The 24045-nt window shown below is 42.3% G+C and overlaps 2 protein-coding genes across 2 annotated transcripts in view; both read left to right on the forward strand.

The window, feature by feature from the left end:
* The window catches only part of dcdc2c (doublecortin domain containing 2C), a 28467-nt gene extending 11201 nt beyond the window's left edge, over positions 1 to 17266 (forward strand). Inside the window, exons 8-14 of the mRNA XM_082142853.1 lie at positions 441 to 556; positions 689 to 785; positions 3034 to 3134; positions 3225 to 3368; positions 3509 to 3610; positions 6967 to 7036; positions 16891 to 17266. Coding sequence (XP_081998979.1) covers positions 441 to 556; positions 689 to 785; positions 3034 to 3134; positions 3225 to 3368; positions 3509 to 3610; positions 6967 to 7011 — 605 coding nt within the window. The 3' untranslated portion in view covers positions 7012 to 7036; positions 16891 to 17266. The remainder of the gene's footprint in view (positions 1 to 440; positions 557 to 688; positions 786 to 3033; positions 3135 to 3224; positions 3369 to 3508; positions 3611 to 6966; positions 7037 to 16890) is intronic.
* Positions 1 to 24045, forward strand: part of colec11 (collectin sub-family member 11) — a 325681-nt gene that overhangs the window by 20915 nt on the left and 280721 nt on the right. The gene's annotated exons all lie outside the window — the stretch shown is intronic.

The following is a 24045-nucleotide window of genomic DNA, read 5'->3' on the forward strand; positions in this document are numbered from 1 at the left end:
TCTCTATGGAGCCAACTAACAGTGGCAAGAGCAGGAGAAAAATGTATTAAGCCTTCTCTTTCCCTCACTGTGCCAGAAATGGCTCACCTTGCTCCCAATGGTAGATCCGGAATGCACTGCCTGCTGGAAGAAAATTACCTTTTGTGGGAGTATTAATTCAGACATGCATCCTGCTGTCAAAGCATCACTCTAAACCCCTCTTCCCACTGTTCTGTCTCTCTCTGTGTCTCCAGTGCCCCAGTCTTCTTTTTTCATCATCAATAACTGTCTGCTGTCTGCTGAAGAATAAGTTATTCCCCCTCAAGTTTCTTTTTTAAAGCTTGTTTGGATCCTCATTGTTTGATCTGGCTTGATAAATAAGACTATCGCAGTTAGAAATTCATGGCTGCCCTGTTTCATCAATAAATGATTAGTTTGCTGTGCTCTCTGGTGATTGATAGGTTGTGCATGGGATGTATTGGAACCAGATGAATTCAATACCGTGCCGGTCGCTGGGGAGCTACAAAGCATATCAGCTCATGAAAAATTGAGGTCAATGGAAAATGTGAAAAAGAGAGTAAAAGAGGAAGAACGAGCTGTGCTCGAAACACAGTTGTTTCTTGTTATCAGCGGGTTGTAGACACACTTTAAGCATCAGATCAAATCAAAGCCATGTATGGTCTGAAAGAAGATTGCTTTCTACCCTTAGTTCGCAAAACAAGGAGTGGACATAGCCGGCTCCGTCGTTTTTTACGCCAAACTGCCCGGGCAGGGCTTGAAAATCCCAGATCTCTTCGCTACGCCGGGTGAGTGTGGCAAGTCGTTTCCTTCGGTCTCCCTGGAGTTCCATTTCCTTGCTCTTCCTTCGCCAGATACAGGCGTTTTACATAATTGCTGATAGGCGCTGTGGCTGTTGTTTTTGCAGAAGTGTTATTTTCTCCTCCCTTCTCTCCATCTTTCTCTTTACCATCTCTGCTGTGTGATTGTGATGCATTTATGATTAAGGGAATGAGAGAGAGTGGCAAAAAAGAGGGATCTTGTACTCTTGCATGTGTGCGGCGCAATACAGCGAGCGCAGGCGTGTGTGCGCCACAAATTGCTTTGAATTGACAGGCTGTTCTCTAAAGCCCACCTACATTAGGGAAATACGCTCTCATTCTTGGATAAAATGCCATCCTGTGAGAGGAATATTAAAGCTCAGCATAGATTCAAATGCTGCAAAGGGCTTTAAATCATAGATAAATTCAATCAGGCCATTTTGTTTCAAATGTATGCAAGTGCCTTGTTAGCTCTGGCTGGGAAAACAAAATGTTTCCATTTTTTTTTCAGATAGGTAATCAAAATGTTCATAAGTTATTTATTAGAAATCTCTCTCTCATTCTCTCAGAATTTTTCTCTATAATGGTTTCTGTTCTTTTGCTTTCATTCACCAAGTCTCTCTCACTCTGTTGCATATAGAGACTTATATTGTAACTAGTGTTTTTTTTTTTGGCTACCTCTATTTGTTTAGTGATAGTGTGTTGCATAATAAATTATACAATATGTTTAAAGCAATTCATATTTTTTAAATAAATTACATTTTAAAATATATTAAAGTGGAAAACACTTATTTTACTGTAGTTTAGTTTTTTTAAATCAAACAAATGCAGCTGTGTGAGCATAAGAGACTTTTTATGATATAATATAATTTATTATTTAATCACTTAAATAATTAATTTAAATAATTGTTAATCTTTATATTTTTTTAACCAAAAGGTATATATTTTTTCTTCTTATTTGTTGTTTATACTTTTTTTTTTTTTTTTTTTATCCATTTGGCTCACAAATATGAGGGGGTGCATGTGAATGAGCATGACACTTTTGTAAACTCTGTGAAATGAACAAGACTTTGACTGAGCAAGTGCATTGTGTCTTTTACATGCCATGAGATCATTCAGTGAATAATTGCAGGCGCTCCAGAGCTGCCATCACTTTACTCGTAAGAGCCGAGCCAGCAGTCCTTGTGATGGAGTTGAGTTTCCCTCACTCATGCAGATCTCGCATTAGCCTCGGACGGTATGTCTGCAGCCATGCTTATAAAAGCCCCCAATGAAGGCTCATACCGACTCTGGACACTTGATCATGTCCCATGGGGCAGAAGATCCACATAATGCCATTCCTAATGGCAGAAAGGAAAAAAAATAAAACAAGAAAGCTCCTTTTAACTACATCAATCACTGCAGAGGGGTAATCAAACATGCCATGACTGCGAGTGCCATTCCCATCACCTACCGGAGGAGGAGTGCATCTGCTGTCAGCCTATCATTAGCCAAGATTGTCTTACCTTTGAATATCAAAGGCACCAACCAATGCAGTTTGCATCTCAGGATCAAGAAAGCCCATTAAATGCTTTGTGAAGTGCTGAGCTCAGACGAACTTGATTTGATGCGAAGTGTGTTGGGTAATGATGAAGAGTGTTTATCACTTGAACCCTCATGTCTTGTCTGCCGAAACAAGACGGTCCATCTATAGACAGGTTTTTTTTTTCTTTGTCTGTGTTAATCTTCTGCTTTTTGAGAGAAGATATTGATCGTTTTGTAACAAACATTAATTGATTTGTAGTTAGCCCCAACAGAGCCTGGCCATTTACAATGTCATTTTGTTATGTGCACTGCGAACAGTGAAACTCAGTTGTGGAAACAGTGTCTCAAGGTTCTTTCTAATGGATCAACCTGATCCTGCTTTTTGCTGCTGTCTCTAATATTCTGATTATAAATGTTTTCTGTCATCAAAAAAATGGTTTAGGATTTTGAACAATTTTCACTCAGACAGCTAATCATTTTTTTTTGGTTGTTGAAGAAACAGCAAGTAACTTAAACTAAACTTAAATTAAACATGACATTATTAGAAAGACTCACATAGTATTTTCGTGTAAAATGTACTCCAATAATCTTTGTTTTATTCAAACTTTTAAAAATTATATTTTACAGTGCATACGGTTGCATATGTTGTTTATACTGATGGATGCATCCAACATATGATCAGCATGTAATCAGGATTTATCGCCCTCTCCAGAAAAAAGTGTCTTCAGAGCAACCAAAAAAATGATGGAGGCAGCAATAGCATCTGAAGTCCTTGAAGATGAAAATATGAAGGTGGATCTTCCCATAGAACAGGTGAAGATGACAACCAATATACAATATACTTATTGAATACCAAAACTAGGATGCAGCAATAAAAAAGCTGAATACTTTCTTCTCCCACAGATGGAAGTAAAAGAAGTTGAGGAGGAACAAAACTCTTACGAAGACCCCCGACCAGAAAGTGGTGGTGACAGCCCTGCCAAAAACTTCCCAACCCATCCAAATTCAACGGCTACATCAAGGTCATACCCTTCCAAAACCAACAAGGTCAAAGACAATTTAGTTTGCACCCTAGTAATGCATTCTCAGCATAGCATCTGAATGTCAGATCAGCCTATTCTTACTTTTAGTCTTCTTTATTGTGCTTTGACCTGTCTCTAAGCTCTAAACTCAATGCCCATCAATAGATCTCAGAACATACATTACATATGAAGGAGTCAGAAGGAGACCTCCAAGTCAACAGCCATGGAGAGTGCAGGGACGAGTCATTAGATCAACCAGAGCCAAAGGTATGGAGCTCATGACTCGTGGAACTTTATTAAAGACCAGTTAACATTGAACGAATGTTCTGTTAACGTTACTGGAAGAATGTTTTTTCATAATTTTGAGAAAAATCTTGCCAGAACAATAGCCAATGTTCTGAGACCATTCCCTGTTAGCTGGGTTATGGCTTTAATAGGAATAGCCCACATCGACTATGAATGGAACACAGCATAAGTCTATCTTATTCCACTCTCCGTTCTGTTCACACAGTAGATGTGGTCACGATGAGAGAGGTAGTGATTTGCTTTTTTTTTTTTTTTTTTTGTCTGTGTTCTAACCCCATAAAATTAGTCCATTTAGATACAGCAGTTACTGTGGCCAATAGTCCTTGACTCGTTAAAGTGTTAATCTCATAACATTGATGAACAGACACAACAATGCTTTGGAATATTACAATGCCATGCAATTTCACAGTGCTTTGAAACAGGAAGATATCGAGTCTTATTTAAACAATCAATAACATGCAGCATTCCATTTAATGAAAACTATAATTTCAGACAAAGGCAATTACACCACCGGGTATTGTTTTGGTGCTGTGACTTTCTGCTGCAGTCGGCATTTTCATAATAGAGATATTCTTATCGAAATAATTATTGACTGGGGAGTGCGGTTATTACCTTGTTAAGGACCTCATCAATAGAATAATTCATTTCTTATCACATTTAGTCCTGTATGGAGATTGCCAAATCGAGGAAGGCTATAGATCTCAGGAATGGATCATGTGTATTAGTGAGTGGTAATTCTCACCAGTCCGGCCTCAGTTAATTGGCAGAACCATCATCACCGCTCAAAAATGATTTGATTTACAAGAGCAGATGAGGGGTCCTTTTTATGACCGTTCACAGTGCCGGTACTAAAGACATGTAAGTGCTAATCTTGCTCTTGCTCGGAAGGACTGCGTAATGTTAACCATTAACCATGTTCCCCAGCACTCAACAATGTCCAATAAATATTCTCACGCTGAAGGCTTGTATTCCCATTGCACACATAGCTGCGACACGCTCTTCTTTTCCTGTCCAGCCGTGTTTATTATCCTGCATCATAACGCTTGATTATGACCCTTGGAGAGATCTATTTAATAAAAATCTGACAGTAACGTGTATATTATGGCGTAGATATTTTGTGATAATGAGTTATTATGAGGCTTATCGAGGTGACGGTATTAATCCGCTGTCATCCAGTTGATGTATTTTACAATGGGAGCTGCATTGTGTTCACATGAGAACAAAGCATAACAAGTATCTTGTTGTGCTGGAACCTGAGCTAAGTAAGCAATCATAATGTAAAAGTGCTGCTTTGCTGAGAAAGTGCTCATATCCTTTTAGACCCTCTGATGTTTAAAAGCATGTAAAATAAGAAGGCTTCTTAAAAGCATGATATATTTGAAAGCTTCTTAAACATTTCATTCACTACATATGAGTCATGCGTCAAAATAAATATTACCTCATCGTTGACGGGTCTTTGAATTATATCTCCCCCTGCTACTGTTACTAGAGTTGCGCCTTTTTTATTGATGAACAGATTCAATTATATGATAGTGTTTTAGTCAGAACAGCCTTCTTAACAGAAATGATGCCATTTTTGATTTGCATTAACACACACTGAACCCCAGCCCATAGATAAAAGAAAAGCTAAGCTAACTTACACATAAATCAGAGGAAGTAAGTTTTGTCTGTCCAATTTCATTTTACATATGGTTGCTGTTTTAAAAAAAAAGAAGAGACCCTGTTATGAAATGAATAATTCTATTAATTTTAATTATCAATAACATGAAAACTTGTCTATGGATGTGAACAGTGTTATTGCATTATTATATACCATTATATTATTTATTAATATGTTGAATGAGCTTTTATTTTCAGTTTTCATTAAAATTTTGATCAAATAACAATAAAGAACTTGATTCAATCACAATAATTTACAACATAATATTAAAAAGTAATTATTATACCTTCTATTAACTTTTATCATCATAACTATGCTTATGGACTCATTTAGCATGTTAAGACAACTACTATAGTACAAAGCTTACAGTAAATCCATCCTGAGAAAGAATAAGGCTACACATCTGAATGCAGCAATCGTTAGTTTTGATTTGAACAATATTGACTGATTTAGCAATCAGTCACCTAAGCAGTTTTTCTTAATTAATATTGTTAGATATGCCGATGTGCCCTGGCACGTTTGATCAATCGTCTTCCTCCTCCACAGAGTTTTCTGATAAAAATCAAATAGATATTGATCACGTTATTGATCTCCTTTTGCCGTGTCAATACAATATCTGTTCATTTATCTTCTGCTTTGCTCTCTGGCTACAGTTTCCCAGCCTAGACTCACTGTTTCAAAGTGCGCTTCACACAAGGTCAACCATAATCAACCCCCAGACGATAGAACGGGCTGCGATCAGCTCTCCCAAGCTCACAGGTTCTCTGCAGTAGACCATTCAATTACTGTTTATTAGACAGAGGATGGTCATTAATCAGATGAAGATGCACAGGTTTGGTCCAGTTGGCCGTTGGACCACTTAAGAAAACACTGCCTCTCTATCTTGAATCCCTGTTACAAAAATACTTTTTTCATAAAAAATACTTGTCTTTTGAAACCTCTATTAGATTCTTTCTGGTGTAGAACACAAAAGAAGATGTTTAGAAGAATGTTCAAGCTGCTCTTTTCCATACTATGAAAGCATAGCTGTCAAGCTACATTTATAGTGACTAGTGACCTAAAATTCTCTTTTTCTCACACAAGCTATAGACCACTTGTTACGTGTACTCTGTTGTTTTATCATTTCTATAGCTTGATAATATTGGTCCCCATGCATTTTGAAAAGAAAAAAAAAAATCTGCAGAATATTCATCAAAACTTTGTGTTTTACAGAAAAAGGAAGTTCATATGAGTTTGGAACAACATGAGGTTGAGTAAATAATGTCAGAGTTTACATTTACGGGGGAACTATCCCTTTAACATACCAACTAAATACACAGTGTCTTTCAATAGTTGTGAAAATGATCTAAACTCATTTAATTTTAGTTACAAGCATTTAACGTCCTCATTTAGTGCATTCATAAAATGCAATCAAAATAGAGGAAACACAAAAAATAACTTTGTTAAACATCCCAAATGAGCTGATTATCATTCATATAGTACTCATGTGGTAGTGCATGAGTAAAATCCATATTTCTTTCCTTTCACTTCACAAGCCGCATTAGCTTGACTTTAATATATCATTTTAAGGCATAACTTGACAGCTTCACTAAATGAGGATCGCACTGCATTGAAATGTAATTAGATCAAAGGATAAGATTCTGATTTATGTTTTCAGGATACCAAGGGGGAGGAGATGTCCTCAAAGAAGTGTGGAATATGATCGCACATGTCTTAGTTTTTAAAGGGTAAGTTCCTAAATGCCTGGTCAAACCACAGCCAAAATTCCTTGGAAGCAAGTGTACATGATACACTTATAAAGAGACCACTAATACACTCCACATTACTAACTAACATTCCTCATATATCACCAAGGTCTTGATCACTAAATAATATTTTAGACACCATTCAGCTACTGATGCCGTATGAGATCATTTTTCATGTTGGATGCCTTCCTATTAAATGTACCTTTCCACTACTGCACCATGTTACTTCATTCAAAATAAGTATTTACACATAAAACCTGTACTTTCTGTTTTATTATATTATATATTTTTTATTGTATATTTTAGTCTTTTTAAGATGATTTAAGATTTAAAGTTGGAAAATCTCCCATTGACATTATTTATTAATATTCACATTGATTTTCATTAAATATTGAACATGTACCAAACTTTGAAAGGTAACTAAAACTAAAGCCATTTGAAAATGTTTGTTATTTGAAATGAAATAAATGTTAAATAAAATAAAATAATAAAAACTAATTTAAAATATTAATACAAAACTATATTAGTACCTCAATAATACTAAAATGACATTGTTTTCAACGATACTAAGATTACATACTGCATACGCTGGGATGCAAGTGTAGACACTTACAAGCCCGTAAGTCCACGGGAGCTGAGGAGCCATCAGACTTATCCAGTTCATATTGTCCATGCCAGAAATCTATAGGTTGAAGCCATTAAGCATAGCAAATGCAGGCATGGCCTCCTGGGTGGATATAACAACACTATTATCCAGAATATGATGGACACCAAACACCATCTCAGCATGCTTCCTCTCCACTCTATGTAAATTTTGCCTTTAACTGCCATTTGTTCTCCATTCCTTTAATAGCTTTATCTCTCATGCAATAACTTGGAGATATAAAGTCATTTAGATGTTTTCATGGCAAGTTCTGCACAAGCTATGGTTGCATAAACATCTGAATGACACTACAGAGGCGAGATATTTTGTTTGTGCCCGCCCGACATTTCACAGCTGTGATTTCTAGTATCTCTGTAGTTTTTTTTTTTTGTTTTTTTTTTTTACCCCTGACATAAAAAATGTGCACTCTCATGTTGTCTCAAACCTTTATTCTATTATTATCATTATCTCTTTCTTTTCCAGTGGGATACTAAAGGGAAATTCTTGCGTGAATATTCTGGCCAGAATATATATCCATATCATTTAATCCATATAATGATTTTGAATGAGGTCTGGGCCAAAAATAGTCGTTTTTTGTTTTTGTTTTTTTACATAAAATCTTTTCAGATTAAGAAATAAATAATGGTTTTAGAATTTTATTTACAAAGACTTAAAAACCAATTTAGAATAGTTTTTCCCTCAAGCTAAAATAAAATCTGCTATTCTACTCAAGAGGAAGACTTCTGAAACCTGCCTGTTTAATATCAAAATGTCTAATCCATACCAGACCTCAAAATGGATGGCAGCCCTCCAGTGACCATTGGAAACAGGAAACTCTTCACAGATGTAAAAGTACATCGATGTTTTCTTTGGATTTTGATTGGGGCCAGGGCCTTGAGCTTATTTAGTGTAGTATTACCTGCAATGTGTACCACACCATTTTGTATCTTCTTTCATGTAACAGGAATAATTAACACCAATCATGTAATATATGGGTAATCATGTAATGTGTAGAGATGTATCATATGCTGTGGTGTCACTTTCCATGTCCTATCAAACAATTAACCCCAAATGATTTTTGAACGATTTAACCCTGTTTTTATTTATTTTTTTATAAATAAATAATGCACAATGTCATATCAGTAGTCTATGGAGCTATCTGTATGTGACTTAGAACCTGTCATTCAGAACTTATATTTCACATTTTTGCATTTGTTCAGAAAAGAAAAAAGTGACTTTGAACTGCGGACCTAATGGCCTTTAAATAACAGATATGTACTGAATCAAAAGTCGTTGAATATTTAGAAGTTATGTTTATTGTATTTTTGACTTATTTTTATAATACATAAAGCATTAACAAAGAGTTAAGTGCTGCCAGTGTTTCGGGTAATGCGTTACAAGTAAAGGTAAGCTACATAATCAGATTACTTTTTTCAAGTAACCAGTAAAGTAATGCATTACTTTAAATTTACAACAAAATATCGTAATGCAAGTTACTTGTTTTCCCATTTATTGACTGACAGCTCTCCTGTCCCCATGTTGAGTGAAATCCGGAGTAAGTGCGGAGGTGTTGTGTGCGCTGTGTGAACATGATTGTTATATAGGCTAAATGTGAGCGAGCATCATCTTATTTGCACAAAAACAGATTCATTTTCCTCAAAATTAATAAAACAGTGAAATTCAGAATCTCACGCAAACCTGCAATAATTATATAAAAAACAACAACACAAAAACACATTGGGCCCTATCTTGCACCCAGCGCAATTGACTTTGTACACCGACGCATGTATCATTCCTATTTTGCACCCGCGCACAGCGGACTTTTCCCTCCACAGACGCACGTCGGTAAACTAGCAAATGCATTTGCGCTCCCGGGGGCGGTACAGCGAAAAGAGGAGGCGTGTTCCGGCGCAAACGTATTTTGCAGGTTTAGAAAACAATTCCGCCACTGACCAGGAAAAACCTAGTCTAAAGTCAGTGGCGCGTTGCGCATGTTATTCATATGCTATTTTAAGGGCGCATGCTTGGCCATAATCAATGTAGCGTGTGCACAACACTTTGCTTATCACATCTACACACAGACGCAGCAGTTCTCATTTTTAGAAAACCATACATTATTACAAGGAAATATATTAACACATGAGGGAAATCATTGTTGTGTCCATGAAGATGTGAAAAAATAGGCATAAATCTAGCTTACACATTTACCCAAATTATTATACACCTGTTTAACCGAAGCTAATTTGGGTGGGTTTCTCCATCCCCATACAATGTCACTTCTCTGTGTTTTACGGCCCTGACGAGAACGTCTGTCTCCTCGGCTGTGAACCGCTCCTGGCGTGCGCCTGGCAAATCCGCCGTTATAATATCAATCCGCCATGGAACAAGCGCGCCTGCTCTTAAAGGGAATGTGAGATGTCGCTCTGATTGGATTATTTCACGTTACGCCCAAACCACACCTATGAATAATGAAGCTACTTCCGACCAGGGACAACTCATTTTAGATTTGCGTCGGGCGCAAGAGTCATTTAAAAAACAAAGAAGCAAGCCCAGGTCAGGTGAGAAAAAGTAACGCAAAAGTATCATAATTCATTACTTTCCAAAAAGTAACTAAGTAACTCAATTAGTTACTTTTTAAGGGAGAAACACAATATTGTAACATATTACTATTAAAAGTTACTTTCCCCAACACTGGTCCTTACAAATTAGAAATCCAAGACGAAGAGTTGAACAAGAAGCAGGAATAATACTGAAGAATTCTGTTCTCTTACGAGAGGTCTCTCGTACTGCGTAAGATATCTTACGCTAGGGGAAAATCCTTTTCCGCGAGATATTGAAGCCAAAAATTATCCTTAATTTTGTAATAATGCAAAACGCGTTGCAGCAGCAATGCAGACATAGGCGAGACAGCTCGCGCGCCTATTGGCTGCTCTGCAGCAACTGCAGCAGCCTATCGAGCGAGGCCTGGCGTGACGCCAGACCCAATCAGGGCACTTCGCGCCCGCTGCGTCACGTCCCGCCGAAATGGGCGTGGTCTAGGCCTATAAATATCGCTCGCAGGCAGCTATTATCTGATTTTTCATCCTTCAAGCGAAGCACACGCATCGCTGGAGCTGGATTAGAAGCCGCGCCGTCGAGAGAGAGCACCTTCAGCGGGACGAGTCACTGAAGTCGCTGGCCGCGCCGCCTTCCTGCCTTCCTGCTGCGCTTTCCGGCGCTTATATCCTTCTCTTTTATTTGCACTGTATTTCTGTGTGTGTGTGTCGCCGCCGCGACACACATTTCTAAAAGAGCTAGCGTCTTTTTAAAGATGCCTTCCTGCGGCTCGTGCAGAGCCACACTCAGCGACGGGGACCGCCACGTGATCTGCGTTTCCTGCCTGGGTGAGGAACATGCAGCTCTCGCGCTCGCTGACGGCGGATGCCCTCACTGCGAGCTGATGGCAATGGCGACTCTGAGGACTCGCCTAGCCGTCTTCACCGAGACTGCTCCCCCGCCCGCCGCGGCGTCGCGCCGTAAAAAGCGCCGTGCCCAGCGGGCCCCGGAACCCTCCCTCAGCCGCCAAAGCTCGCCGGTTCGCCCGCTTGCTTCCCCGGCTTCTTCTGTTTCGCTTCCTGACGGACAGCGGCCGCCGTCTGCCGCCGCTTCCGTTGATATCGCGGATGAGGAAGCCCTGCTGGGAGAGGATGATTCCTGCTCTATCCTGGCGTCAGGCAGTGAGGATTGGGCGGGCTCTGAGGACCCCGCACCCCCTGCCCGCACTTCGTCAGGCAAGAGAGCTTCTATTGAGACGGAACTCATGCGAGTACTCGCACAGGCCGCGGCGAGCCTCGGCCTCGAGTGGTCTTCGCCTGAGCAGCCCGCTCACAACCGGCTGGATGGATTTTTCCTGCCTGGGGAGCGCGCTTCGCCTGTGTCCAGACCGGCGCCTTTTCTTCCTGAGTTACATGAAGAAGTCGCCAAGTCCTGGAGCGCCCCCTATTCTGCTAGAGTGCGTCCTGCTGTTTCTTTGGCATTCTCCGCCGTTGACGATGCCAAGAACAGAGGATACCTCTCGCTGCCGCCGGTTGAAGAGGCGATAGCGGCCCACTTATGCCCGCCCTCCGCTGGACGGCGCGCTAAGCCGGCCCTGCCCTCTAAAGCTTGCCGCACGACGTCGAGCTTGCTCCACCGCGCTTTCTCCGCCGCCGGGCAAGCTGCGTCAGCGTTGCACACCATGGCAACGCTCCAGATCTTCCAGGCCGATCTCCTCCGTAAGCTGGATGAGGAAGGACCTGACGCGATCTGTGTGCCGGACTTAAGGAGTGCCACGGACCTCGCTCTTCGTGCTACTAAGTCCGCAGCGCAAGCCATTGGACGGACTATGGCTTCTCTCACCGTGTCTGAGAGACATCTCTGGCTGACGCTCTCGGAAATGGCCGAGTCTGAACCCACCGCGTTCCTCGACGCCCCGCTTTCCGCCACAGGCCTCTTTGGATCCTCCGTCAAAGATTTCGCGGAGAGATTCGCAGAGGTACAGAAAGCGTCTCAGGCCATGAAGCACTTCCTCCCGAAGCGCTCCAGCTCTGCAGCAGGCCGTGCGAAACCGTCTGCTCAGAGCTCACAGCCACAGCCACCGTCCACTGCCTCCACTTCACAGCGCCGCCAGGCCAGAAGCGCGAGACCGCGCTCCCGCTCATCCGGTCGCCGCAGGACGCGGCTCGCGACCTAGGATCACGGTGAAGCCCGAGGCCCCGAAGTCGTCCTAGCACAGCTAGGAAAACGACGGTGTTCCAGTCCCGCTGCGGCCGGACTCACACCAAAGCTATTCGCTCGTCCAGTTCCAGAAAATGTGACTGTTCCAGTGTTTTCTGCAGCCAACAAGTCGGTTCTGTCACCCGCTTGCCTGCACACAAATGCCGTTTTCACGGCTACCCAGATAAATCCCCAAAAGAGTGTATTTTCTGGTGTCCCGGCCACGGCCGATGGTGTTTCGTGTGTAGTAAGAATGCCCACTGCCCAGTGCCCATCCCTACACATAAGCACAGCCTGTCACACAGGGCTCGCGCACATAAAACCGACTCAGATCGGTTGCGCTTCAAACATGGTGAACGTGCCCACTACCCAGTGCCCACTAACACCACGTTATGCATGTCTCACGGTTTCTGTAAAAACGAAACCAACGTGCACTCGCTTCACGCAAGCGAACGATGCTTTCAGTGTGATAAATGTGCCCGCTGTCCCGCGCCCACATCCACACATAGACATGACAGTTCCCACGGGAACCGCCCAGCCCTCCCCCTCGCGGTTAACCACCGTAGAGGAGTCGAGCGCGGGCAATCTGCCCGCTGTCATCAGCGCGCCCCATGCCTCAAATGTCACGAGCACACCGAAGCTTCTCCATCGCTGAGCGAGCGGAGCGCGCTTCGTATTCGACCCCTAGCTATCCATGCAGACGCATGGGCAAAGCTACCCGGGGTTTCGAAGTGGGTGCTGAACATTATAGAAAGAGGCTATTCGCTGCAGTTTCGCCGACGCCCTCGCCGCTATGTGGCGCGCGTCGAGACCACGGTAAAAACAGAAGTAGCACATCTACTTCGAGCCGAAGTGACGAAACTATTGAGCAAAGGGGCCATAGAACCTCTCTCTCAAGATCAGAGCGAGGGAGGGCTATACAGCAGATACTTCCTGGTACCGAAAAAAGACGGGGGTCTCAGACCCATACTAGATCTAAGGCAGCTGAACAAAGTGCTTGTGAAGCGACAGTTCAGGATGCTCACGACCAGGCAAATCCTTGTGCAGATTCGCCAAGGAGATTGGTTTGTGTCAATAGATCTGAAAGACGCGTATTTTCAAATACAGATAGCGTCACGTCACAGGCGATATTTGAGATTCGCCTTCGAGGGCCAGGCATATCAGTACACAGTCCTGCCGTTCGGTTTGTCCCTAGCACCCCGTACATTTACGAAGTGCATGGACGCGGCGCTCGCACCCCTCAGAATGAGAGGCATGCGAGTGCTGAACTATTTGGACGATTGGCTGATTCTAGCGCAATCTCGCGCAGTGCTCATAGAACACACGACCATTTTACTCGATCACCTCGAGGATTTGGGTCTGAGTGTCAATTGGGCGAAGAGCTCCCTGTCACCCAGTCAGAAAATATCTTTCCTGGGCACAGAACTGGACTCACTATCCATGATAGCGCGACTATCACAACAGCGCGCGGTAGACATTCGACGCACAGCGAACTCTTTTCGCTGCGGCGCGTCTGTCCCGCTCAAAAGATTTCAGAAGATGCTAGGTCTCATGGCCTCAGCATCGTCAGTGCTCCAGCTGGGTCTGCTACGCATGCGCCCGCTGCAGTTTTGGCTGAAAGCGCGAGTCCCACGCGAAGCGTGGGCACCCGGTTTGCTTCGCCTCAGGGTCAATCAGAAATGCGTTACAGCTCTGAAACCCTGGAAAGCGAACGACTGGTACCAATCAGGTGTAAGCCTGGGGACTTCCTCGAGGGTGAAAGTGGTGTCCACGGACGCGTCCACCTCGGGATGGGGAGCGCTGCTCGAGGGCAGACCGTTCTTCGGCCAGTGGTCAGAACGGGAGAAGCTCCTGCACATAAACTGCCTCGAAATGCTGGCAGTAGACAACGCGCTGACGCGTTTTTGTCCCCAAATAAAAGGTCACCACGTCTTGGTCCGTTCGGACAACATGTCTGTGGTGTCCTACATAAATCGCCAGGGCGGCATCAGATCCGAGAAACTGTACAGGCTGGCAGAACGCCTCCTAGTATGGGCTCAGTGCAACCTGCGCTCGCTCAGAGCAGCGCACGTGCCAGGGATCATGAATATAGGACCAGACAGACTGTCCAGGAACAATGTTCCGGCAGGCGAATGGTCCCTACACCCACAGACAGTCCAACTGCTGTGGAAGAAATTCGGCAGAGCGAAAGTGGACCTGTTTGCGTCTCAAGAAAACGCTCACTGTCAAGAATTTTTCTCCAAGAGCAGGAGCGCGCTGTCCCATGTGTGGCCCCGCCGCCCGCTCTATGCTTTTCCCCCCGTCTCTCTCCTGCCTCAGGTGATAGAACGGATCAGGGAAGAAGGATGCTCAGTACTGCTGGTAGCACCGTTCTGGAAAAACCAACCTTGGTTCCCAGCCGTGATGCAGTTAGCAAGTACTGCCCCGTGGCCGGTACCAGTGAGGAGAGATCTCCTCTCACAGGCCCGCGGCTCGATCTGGCATCCTCACCCGGAACTATGGTCCCTTCATGTCTGGGCCATCAACGGGTACATGTTGGACTCCCTAAAGGAGTATTAAACACGATCACGCAGGCTAGAGCTCCGTCTACAAGACGACTCTATTCTTCGAAATGGTCAGTGTTTTCGGGCTGGTGCACAGCCCGTGGTGTGTCACCCACAAACTGTGATGTGACGGAGGTGCTTTCCTTCCTACAAGAGCTGTTGGATGGGGGCAGGGCCCCCTCCACGCTCAAAGTTTATGTGGCGGCTATAGCAGCGTTCTCAGAAACAACGCTTGGTCAGTCAATAGGAAGGAACGATTTAGTCATCCGCTTCCTTAGAGGAGCTAAGAGACTGAATCCTCCCAGACCTCCCTCAGTCCCCGTATGGGACCTTTCTACGGTTCTGGAAGCCATGAAAGGTGCGCCATTTGAGCCTTTGCAGTCAATCGATTTAAAACACCTGTCTTTCAAAACAGTGTTTTTGCTGGCTCTCGCTTCAGTGAAGCGCATAGGGGATCTGCACGCGCTCTCTGTGAGCGCGGCGTGCATGGAGTTTGGGCCCAATGACTCAAAAGTTATACTCAAACCTAAGCACGGTTATGTTCCAAAATCCCTCAACACACCGTTTAGGGCGCAGATTATCTCTCTGTCAGCCCTACCGGTCCCTGATGAGGAAAGAGACGCGAGCCTCCTTTGCCCAGTCAGGGCATTACGAGCTTATGTGTCTCGCTCGTCTGTTTTCAGACAGACGGAACAGCTCTTTGTTTCGTTTAGCGGACGTTCTAAGGGACTAGCCGCGTCGAAACAGAGCCTATCCAGATGGATAGTTGATGCTATAGCGCTGGCATACGCCTCCAAGGGCATGCAGTGCCCTTTGGGTGTCAGAGCGCATTCCACGAGAGGCATGGCCTCTTCGTGGGCCTGGTCAAGTGGGATTGCCTTGCAAGATATTTGTATGGCGGCAGGCTGGGCCTCCCCGTCTACATTTATAAGGTTTTATAACCTAGAGGTTCCCGCCCTGCAGGCCAGGCTGCTGTCGGTCTAAACTACCAGTATTATCTGACCTGATGCGTTCAGCTCAGAATGCTGCGTTTGCTGAGCACAGCTCGATGTTCGACAGTTTAAAGCTGGGCAAACTGTGTAAGACCCACATTTTTTCCCATCAGTTCAGGCCGTACCCCGCCCTGTCTGTATGATGAAATTCGCGTCCCTTCGACGCTACTTTATGTGGAAAAGTGAGGCTGCACCCCTCCTTCTTCCCGTACTCTCTGTGAGTTCACTGAGTGATTGTGCACTATATGTACCCCGGGCTTTTCGCCCTTGGGTCTTTGGTGTCAGATCTCAGCATGCACGGCGTTTTACATTGGGTCCCCTAGCGTAAGATATCTTACGCAGTACGAGAGACCTCTCGTAAGAGAACGTACTCGGTTACTAACGTAACCTCGGTTCTCTCTAGAAGAGGGAACGAGTACTGCGTATCTTGCCGTGCATGCACACGCTCTGGTTGCTTCGATGATGAAAAACCAGATAATAGCTGCCTGCGAGCGATATTTATAGGCCTAGACCACGCCCATTTCGGCGGGACGTGACGCAGCGGGCGCGAAGTGCCCTGATTGGGTCTGGCGTCACGCCAGGCCTCGCTCGATAGGCTGCTGCAGTTGCCGCAGAGCAGCCAATAGGCGCGCGAGCTGTCTCGCCTATGTCTGCATTGCTGCTGCAACGCGTTTTGCATTATTACAAAATTAAGGATAATTTTTGGCTTCAATATCTCGCGGAAAAGGATTTTCCCCGAGCGTAAGATATCTTACGCAGTACTCGTTCCCTCTTCTAGAGAGAACCGAGGTTACGTTAGTAACCGAGTACGTTTTATTTCTATATATTTATAAAGACTTCAGATAGATGGATCTATAAGAAAGAGGATGTTCTTTCACATGACACATGCAAGACATTAAAGATTCTCAAATCATCTCCCCACAGCTTTCAACATGGAAAAAATAACATGTTCCGAAGACCTTGAATGCTTGATATGAGGAGACGGCGCTGTCTCTGTATGATCCGCTGCTGTTCTGATGATGGGCTTGGTGAAGTGCACAACTGCCTGGTTACACATTAGTTTGATTGCCAGTTTGCTCTGTTCGAAGCAAGCTTTGAAGCATATCTCAAGATGAAAGCCAAACTTCTTCAGCAAGTCCATTGTAGTTGGAGTTCCATATTTGCTTCTGGCACAATTGAGACCTTCAATAATCTTCCAATACTGGCATGAACATAATATATAATTTATCACACAATGCGTTCTATAGCCTCATTCTGGGGCTTTATTTGTCCCCTGGTTGACATGCTCAGTGGTTTTTTTTTTTTTTTTTTTTTTTTTAGGTAAGACTTTGTTGCATTCTCTGCACTTTGATACTGGGACTGCCTGTTGTGTTGAATACTTTTGTGTTCATGTGTCTTATGCTTGATAGAATTAATATGGGAGGTCACAAAGAACCCCTGCAGTTGTGTCAGAGAAGGCTCTTTTATCCACCAAGACCCTGTTGGAGATGAAACAGTCTTATAAAGCAAATAAAAATGTCTTTATCTTGACAAGCCCACTGTGGATATATAACTTCTTATGTCTGGAATATAATACATAATTATGCATCACTATGAATATTTGATGGGCCCTCACACTCATAAGTTGCCTAATTGCAAGAATTAATAGTTAAAAAGAGGTCTTGAGCTGGAACCATCATGGCACTTTTGATAAATTATTTTAGTTTTTAATCGTATTAACTTTTTTTGGAGGTTGGGAGGTTATATGAAACCAGTATATTAATAAGAGGGTTCTTGCTTGAGGTTTTAATCCCTTGAATGGACCACAATGCCATGAATCAACAAATTAAACATGCGGCTTGCAAAGCATCAGACAAGTATAGAACAGGGACTAATGATTGACCTGCAGGTCATGGTTTATATCATTGTTTAACGTCATCGCAACAATGGGGAATGCAAAATAATTTCTCATGCTGTCTCGGCTCTTGGCTCCGTAATTGTAGTATGTAAATGTGGCACTTTTAGAAGGACAATGCTTGGCCTTCAAAGGAATGCTCTTATTAAAAGCACTTTGATGAAGTGTAGGGACACACATCCTTCCTAAATCCTTGGGTTCACCCCTGTGTTAATGGGCCAGAAGCTGAGGTTTAATTTGCTTTGTTCATTTGTGAAATGGGTGTATGGATAACTTACTCTGTGATTGATAAAACGTACTGACACATCATTGTCAGAGTGGACTATGACATCATACAAGCTCTGCATTGGCATTGCAAGGACAACATACTTTATTTTGTCACATAGTCTGACATGTCACATGCCGTCTGCTCTAAGATCAATGGTTATTGAGTATGATATCATGATGCGCACAGACATATTTAATTTAACTTGATATGCCTTGGGTTTTTCGGACATGAAAAATTGCTTTTAGTAGTTTGAACATCAGCTCAAGACCAAAATTGATCTCAGATAATATTAGCGTACCATGGGACTAAAGCAGAAAGTATACTTCTTTTGACTTGAACTCAGTACACAGGCGTTTGACGCATGCATAGTGTTGAGCAATCTCTCACCACGAGTCACAACCCATGTAAATATCTTTGGATTCTTTCATGCTAGAGTTGTACAAATGAGGGTACTTTCAAACCTCTTCGCACAATCTCTCATCTCTGTAGCTGTTGCTGTAGCTTGCCTGTGTTCCAGTCTGTTCTGTTTATACAGTTTTTCTTCAACTACCTTGTGAATCGACGCCCCCAGGGCCCAGTTGCCACCTTGTGGATAAGCTAATTACTGCAAAAAATGAACAAAGTACCCACGGTTACAAAAATCCGGTACAGTACTTGCGTACTCTTCTGATGATGAAATTTGTGTCATGAGCACTGTACGCTGACCCTCGCATACTCGTAAAAAGTGAAGAGTACTTTGGCCTTAAAGGTGCACCGGGGTAAAAGGCTCATTTGACTTTATTCTCTTTTAAACCACTATGTGGCATATAACTTCAGCTCAGCACTTTTCTTAACAACCGCTTTTGACGATGCACGTGGAAATTTGGCTGATCCTTGACACGATCCCGGACAGCAACTCAAAGTTGATTCTGCGCTAATATGATCTAATATTTAATGTTTTTTAAAATGTTGTAGATTTATGTAGCAAATGAGAACCAATACAATGATTGACTATATTTTGAGACAAAGGTCTTGTTTTTCAAGTGAAAGAGACACATGAAGGCCAAGTAGGGTAAACCATACTCGGAATTTGTCTTCTGCATTTAACCCATCCAAGTTAGTGCACATACGTTAGGAGCAGTGAGTAAAGAACACACACTGAAAATCATGGACACACACACCCGGAGCAGTGGGTAGCCATTCACTGCGGCGTCCGGGGAAGCGATTTGGGGGTTTGGTGCCCTCAGTCATTTCCTGCCGGTATTGAGAATCGAAACCACAACCTTCGGGTTACTTTTCTGACTCTCTAACCATTAGGCCATACCCCCAGTTTCAGTTTTGTTCAAGGTAAATAAAGCAACCGTTTTTAAATAACGTAAGAATATGTAAAAGTATGGTATTTGGGGCTAAAAGAAAATAAATAGCTGGCTGACTTTCGATTTGTTGACATGACGTGGTTAGATTCAGATGGTAAAAAGTCAAGTCGGGTGTCCACCGTCATTTAAAAAGTTAAATATATCAAGTCGGGTGTCTACCTTAGAGATAATCACCATATTTATAATCAGATGAAGGTTTGGCATTTGAGCAGGTGTCATAACTATCATCTGGCAGCAAAACGTGTCAAATGTTGCCCTAATATTTGACTAAAAATGTTGTCAGTAATGAAATAATAAATACCTGATGTTGTGCAAAGTTCTAACTTGGTTCATTAAAAAAAAAAGAGTCATCATGTCAAGTTTGCCTAAAAGTTTTATTATGATGACTGCCAGATGGTAGAGGATCATGTCACACACCTTTGGGATATATTCTCCACTTATTAGCAGGAGTTCAGGCAACCTGTCTCAGAGCATTGTGTAGCTGTCATCTTAAACCTACTTTACAGCTTCACTTTCAGTTAATTAAAGGCCTAACCAAAAGTATCAAACCCCAGTTTGTGTTCGCTCACCTTGAGCAGAGTCTTTGAAATATGCAGACATTTTAGAGTTATGTAAGTCCTCAAATTGATCACAGCTGAACTGAAAGCACTCTGTTCCTTTGGTTAAAAAAATGCTTTCTTAATTGAAATACCATGAATCTCGGAACTGTTGGAAACTTACAGGTCTCCTTAAAACCCCTTTTAGCACTGACATCATGGATGGCTTTTTTTTTTTTTTTTGTGTGTTTTTTCCTAGACTGCTATCTGCTTATTCCTTGTTAATGACTGGAAGAAGGGATAAAAGCCCCTAGTGTATGATAAGATTCCAGGCAGGGAGACGTTGGTGTTGCTGGGCCTTGCGCACTGATTAGATGCTCTGAGGAAATATTCTAAAAATAAAAGAGATCAGATTGGCCTGTGGTGATATCATTCTTAGCTTGGTCTGGGAAGGTTTACTGCATCATTCTCAAGTAGACATGTAGGCATTAGGTATGGACCTGTTAACACCCTTTACATTTATTTATATTATATTAATAAAACATGAACTATTATAGTAAGGTCAAGTCATTTTTATTTATTTAGCACTTTAAAGCAGCTTAAAATGGATAAACAGGAAAATAATGATGTAGAAAACTGTGATATCATTGTCCAGCTCAGTTTAGTTCTCATTCCAATTGTCTCAGTACAGACAGTCTTAATTTTAGTAATTAATGTTATTCTCTCATTTTTATTTCTTTTACCTTTCTTGGTCTGTTTTAGAAATTATGGGATAGTAAGGGGAATGGGAATGGGAATGTTGTGAGATGTATTCTAACCTACATTGTCCTCATTAAAGAAATACTATCCCTAAAAACAATTATGCTCTGATTGTTTATTCACCAACTTGCTCTGTAACTGGTGCTTAGTGTCATTATTTGAATCGAGTCACTAAATTTCAACTTAACTGGATCAATAAACAAGTCATTATTTTGAGACAGTTGAGAGTCACTCTTTTAAGTGATTCACAAAATTAGACTTAATGATTTGTTAAACCTTACAAAGCCAACATACACCTTCAGAAGACTTGGCATTAAGAGCACAAGTTGTATGGACCACTTTTATTTTGGTGCTTATTTGTCATTTGAACTCTATATGGTAAAGACCTGCATCTAGATTCAAATTTTGTGCTTCACAGAAGACTGAAATATCAAACAGGTTTGGACTGACATGAGTGACTACGCCTTTAATTCCCAGCTTTGATTATTGATTGTTATTAGTGAACAGCATTTAGCACAGCAGAGGGAGCCATGCAGTGGTATTCACACTCACTCTCCTGTTCTGTCTATCTCACCCTCCCGATATCCTCAGGACCTACATGTATACAAACCTGTGTCCCTCATGCAGGAAGATGGATGCGTGTGTTCCCAGGGCAGATGGCCATGATGCTTTGCTATGCATATGGCTCACAGATTACCACTCCAGCAGGGTGTCAGAACTGATGAGGCAGCACTGGAGCAGAGTGTTGTGCCATTTGCATTTGAGCTTTACTGCTTAGCTGCATGGATGGCCACGCTGCTTCTCATGCTTAATGTCAAAGGGTGAATCCTGAACAAAAACATGTTTCGGAGTGTAACCCTCAATGTACTTTATATATAGGAGAGGTAATTTTAATGCATACTAATTTGAATATCCAAAGCTCACTTTTACATTTAATTTACGAAGTCTTTAAGTGTTATTGCAAATGGTTGAATGTTATTTCATCAAGTATACAGTATGTTCCTAGCCTGGATGCCAGCCGAACTTAGCCCCGCCCACAACATTTGAGGTCGGGAAGTTCGGTCTGGACTTGATCCGTTGTAGAGGAACAATGCTCGAACAGCATTGGACCAATCAAATCGTCAGGGCGGGCTTTATACGATGATGGACAGATGATCAACAGTAACGTAATCATCCACGTCACCAAAGAGCGCTTGGGTTGAATTCGTTTACAACAAAGACGGCTGTCGCTGGAGAATTGAGATGTGTAGATTCCGCCATTGCATCTGTTGTAGAACATATCGACAGCGCATTCATTTTAAAAGAGGAACAGAGAAACGCGATCAAGGCATTTGTCGATCGGAAAGATGAATGAAGAACATACGTCACTTACTCTGTGGCTCTGATTGGTTGTAGGTCTATCTAATTGAGTGCAGAGGCATTTTCTTTCCTGGTTCGGTTGAAACGCGCCCCATAATCACAGCCCAATGGAGCAGTATCAGACTCATATTCTAGCTGTTTCTCAATTCCAAGAACGCAAAGAACAGACTTGCGTTCTCTTTGAGACTGGTCTTGCCAGGTGACCTTGAAAGAACGAATTTGGAAGGACGCGAGAACACAGAACGCATCTTTATGAGAATTGAGATGTGCTGCGATCTTGCTGCTTAACTGACCATCTCGGCAAATAGCGATTCACGACCAAAGCGCAATAAATACAACACAACATCACAAACAAATGTCACAACCTATTAAACATTTCTTTCATATTATTATAGACATTGTTTTCATAGTTTATATCTTTTTTATTTTACCGTGTGTATTTATGAGTAGCCTATGTGTGTCTATGTTTTGTCAATGTTAAGATTCTTTTTAATATGGCAATAAAAATACTGCCGCTTTCTTAAGGTCTTTATCACTTTATTAAAATGAAGCAAAAGAGACCGACAAATGTAAACTTTCACGAGCTGTCACGTATTTCGAGCTTGCAGCGGGAATCTCTTAAGTGAGAACGAGAAGTTTAAAGCTTACAGCCTTCCGTACGTCGACTGCCCGCAGCGTCTTCTGGGATTTTTAGCGGTTCGATTCTCTCAAGTCTGCATTTGATGCATCCTCGATATCAAGGACACATCCGGGCACTTCATGCGTCCTCTGTACTTGCGTTCTTGAGTATTGGAATTGAACTTCGACGGTTGATGATGACGTAGTACGAGAACACAAGGACACAAGATCACTGAAGAACGCATATTGAGAAACAGCCTCTGACTGGACTATTGATTTAAAATGTGAAAATTTTGCTGATTACTTTAACAGATTTTGAGAACTGTACAACATCACAAGTAATGTCATGTAAAATCATCACTCCTAAGGGATCCAGTACTCAGACTCTTTGCTTTACATTGTTTTTGGGAAATTTCTTGAATTTTCTGACTCATAGTTATGTCTGCATATTTAACATCGAAAAAGACCGTTTCACCTTTTGTGCATTTAGCCTACATGTATACTGATGTCTCTACATGCCCATGTCCTGCCCTTCCTCTGAACGTCCTGCCAGAGTGAAATCTGTTTAGCATACAACGATGACCCATGTTATGAAAGATTAATGCCATTTCATTGCAGTGATATAATGTTTTATGAAGGCCATCATTTTCCTGTCATGCATACTACCCTGTTTCCAAGATCTGTCAGATTTAAGCGAATCGCAATCTAATAAATCTCATCAGACAGCAGCGTTGTCAATAATTGCTCTATGAATTTTATCTATGCATATGTAAATCTACCCAGGGGATGTTTTGGTCTGTAAAATCACAATCTCAGTCACACTGCAACATCACCCAATGCCTCAACCTAATCTTGACAAGGGGAAGGACATTGTCTTTTATCTGTTCCTATCACATTTAATGAATGTACCGCCCCAAGGGACGAACACTGTATCTGATGTAAGAGAGTACAATGTTTTGCTCCCAGGTTCACGGGTGTCTGGAAACATCAAAGTCCTCTACAGCTGTAGAGTTTAATTTCTGTCTGCGTAATGAGGAGTTAGCGAGTGCTCTCGGGTCACTTCAAAGACAGGCTAATAATGGAATAAGTGTAAATCAAAGAGATATTTTAGTCACAACCTTACAATACACGGTCACCTGCCATATTATGAAGAGGTGTATTATCGTCTGATGAAAAAGCTTTTATTTGCAATGCATTATGGGGTGAATGAGGGCAAGGGTTGTTTTACCCTGTTTGCGTCAGCTTTTTTTGTGCTTTATCTGCCTCATTATCAAAATGTACTTGATGATG

The sequence above is a fragment of the Leuciscus leuciscus genome, assembly GCF_965113295.1.
Source record: "Leuciscus leuciscus genome assembly, chromosome: 17".
Taxonomy (NCBI): Eukaryota; Metazoa; Chordata; class Actinopteri; order Cypriniformes; family Leuciscidae; genus Leuciscus; species Leuciscus leuciscus.